The 2,500-nt window shown below is 41.9% G+C and overlaps 1 protein-coding gene and 1 pseudogene across 1 annotated transcript in view; one reads left to right on the top strand and one right to left on the bottom strand.

The window, feature by feature from the left end:
- LOC137981605 (uncharacterized) overlaps nt 1–978 on the top strand; it is a 2,248-nt pseudogene extending 1,270 nt beyond the window's left edge.
- A 663-nt stretch (nt 979–1,641) lies between these two features.
- Nucleotides 1,642–2,500, bottom strand: part of LOC137981604 (uncharacterized) — a 2,061-nt gene continuing 1,202 nt past the window's right edge. Inside the window, exon 2 of the mRNA XM_068828690.1 lies at nt 1,642–2,500. This exon is cut by the window's right edge and continues 377 nt beyond it. Within this exon, the coding sequence (XP_068684791.1) occupies nt 1,642–2,500 (859 nt within the window).

Genomic DNA, 2,500 nt, shown 5'->3' with positions numbered 1-2,500 from the left:
TTCTTAGTATCTTGCTCATGCTGTGGACTGGGGTGCGGAGAGGTCAAATGTCCTATTTGTATTGACCGATATCACTTTGACAGTTATGTTTTGAAGAAGAATGCTTGCCTGGAAAAGGTAGCCGGTAATTTCCAGCTGAAACGAAACCACAACTACTTTTTTCAAGTTCAACAACAGCTTTTGACATTACCTGAACGGAAGTACAATGATTTTGTTGTTTGTGCTTTTGACAGTTCTCACCGTGCAACAATTATCAAAGAAAGAATTTACCCTGACCATGGTCACTGGAAGGAGGTTTTGCCAAAACTTACGACTTTCTGGAGAACATGTATTTTGCCTGAAATTTTAGGCAGATGGTACACAAGGAAGTGTGACATTTCTGATGAGATACCACAAGCAGGTGTTGGAATTTGTTTCTGCAGAATGCCATCATGTGGAAACACTGTGAAATGTGGAAACCTCCACTGCCCATTTGTTGAATTTCATCCCTCGTGCTTAGCAATCTCAACCCCACTACCAAGGGTGTGGTACTGCCCACACTGCTGCAGGCTACCACAGTTTAAGGGGTCGAAAAAAGGAAAGGAGAAATCTCCAGAAATAATGGCTAAGGCTTTATCTCTCAACAGTATTTGTATTTGCCAAGCAGTGCCACAGCAATCTGACAAATTACTTGAGTGCCACAGCGATGATTGCCAGAGTGGAAAATTTTTTCACTTGACCTGCCTTGGTTACAAGAAATTGCCCAACAACAGCAAGACAACCTGGAAATGCACCGATTGCAAAACAAAACATGCAAAGCCATTTCATGCCAGCACCGCAGTTCCAGGGACATGTCAGGAAACCCCAGTTGCACCTACCACTTGTTCTTCTCAATCTCATGATGATAAACCTACGTCCTATGAACTTGACAATGCACAAGAATCTTATCATGACAGTGAAGGGGAATTACATGACAGGAGAAACCTCTCATTGTTATAATGAACAAATTTCTTTCAATTTCTTGGGTTTAACATATAAAATTAGCTTTACAAAAGCACATTGTTACCTTTGGGGAGGGGGGGGGGGACTCAACATATCTTTAGCTGGGGAGGTACGGCTTAGTCACTCATCTCCCAATTTTTCATAACGAGCTTGAGTCATAATACCCTGTCTCAGACAAGAATGAACATCAAAGAATATGGACATCGAAAATATCCTCTAAACGCCGGAGTTGCTTGTGGGTTAACTGTCTGGTGGTGTTTCAAAACTAATTTTCATTCTTTAATCTCCTCATTGAACCTCTTAGAATCCCATTTAATTTCAGGCGAAATCCATATTTGAGACAAAAAATCCCTAAAAACCATATTCAAATTGGCCACACAACCCCATAAGGGACTTCCCCCAGGTGGTGGTACACACATTTACAACATTTTAAAATTGAACCAACAAATTTCGAAACAGCATGGTTTACATAAGTACAATGGAATCCCAGTCTTGTAAATCCTCTATTTTTTAAAGCTTCTGATAACTTGGACTCGGAGTCATTTCCTCTCTTAAACTATTTTTAACCATTGATTTGAACTCTCTGATTTCACAAACCAATTTACACTAGCCTTAGAGGCTAACAAAATTGGGATTCCATTGTATTTTGCACAGATTAATCTAATCAAATGGGACAATGGGGCCACATAGATTGACAAGTCCAGAGCAAACTCTGAGTATGCGGTCGATCATAGGTACCTGGATCTCAGGATTTCCGGTTGGATTACAGGTTAAAAAATCTACTGACAAGGTATTCTCAAGAATAGTGCATTTCCTGCGTAAAAGTCCCATAACTCGTTCAACGTGGATCCTAACATGTGCGATCCCCCTTGTTCTTTCAACGTCAACAGGGTCCAGTTGTTCTTCTCCTTTAGTGAATGCTGGAATTATGAGTTTTGCTTGTTTAAGGGCAACACCATCGTGAACAGTGAATCCCCTGTCTGCCATAACTAGATCCCCAGGAAGCAAGTTGTTGAGAAGCCCACAATTTTCCGTGAGATACTTGTCTGAGGTGCGTCCCCCCCAGGCTTCTGAGGCAAAGGAGATGCAGCCTTGAGGGGTTATGCCGATGAGGACCTTGACTGTGTTGTGGTGTTTGTACGAGCTGAACGTTTGTGCTCTAGCCAGGAGGTTTGTCGGTTTTACACAAAAAACTTCAAAACAGTCAATAATGACGGTTGTCTTATTTCCAAACGAAAACTTAAAACACTGGGGCATGGTCTTCCAAAGTTCTTCCCTCTCTGGCCACCTGATCAGTGGGGACAACCGCACATCCATGATGACCAGCCAGTGTGCAAATGTCCTTGATACTGTGGACATAGAGACTGCAAATCGGTAGGCCAAGTCTTGGTGTGGAACATTGAGTCTCAATTTCATCAGTACCATAACCATCTCTTGAAATAAACAAAGGGATTGTGTTCTTCGTTTGACATGGGGTGCAACATGATTAAAAGTGGCTTCCAGTACTTCAAATGTTGGC

Source organism: Montipora foliosa, chromosome 13 (assembly GCF_036669935.1).
Source record: "Montipora foliosa isolate CH-2021 chromosome 13, ASM3666993v2, whole genome shotgun sequence".
NCBI classification, from domain to species: domain Eukaryota; kingdom Metazoa; phylum Cnidaria; class Anthozoa; order Scleractinia; family Acroporidae; genus Montipora; species Montipora foliosa.
Note: the sequence above shows the minus strand (reverse complement) of the source record. Positions and strands in the feature narration are given on the sequence as shown.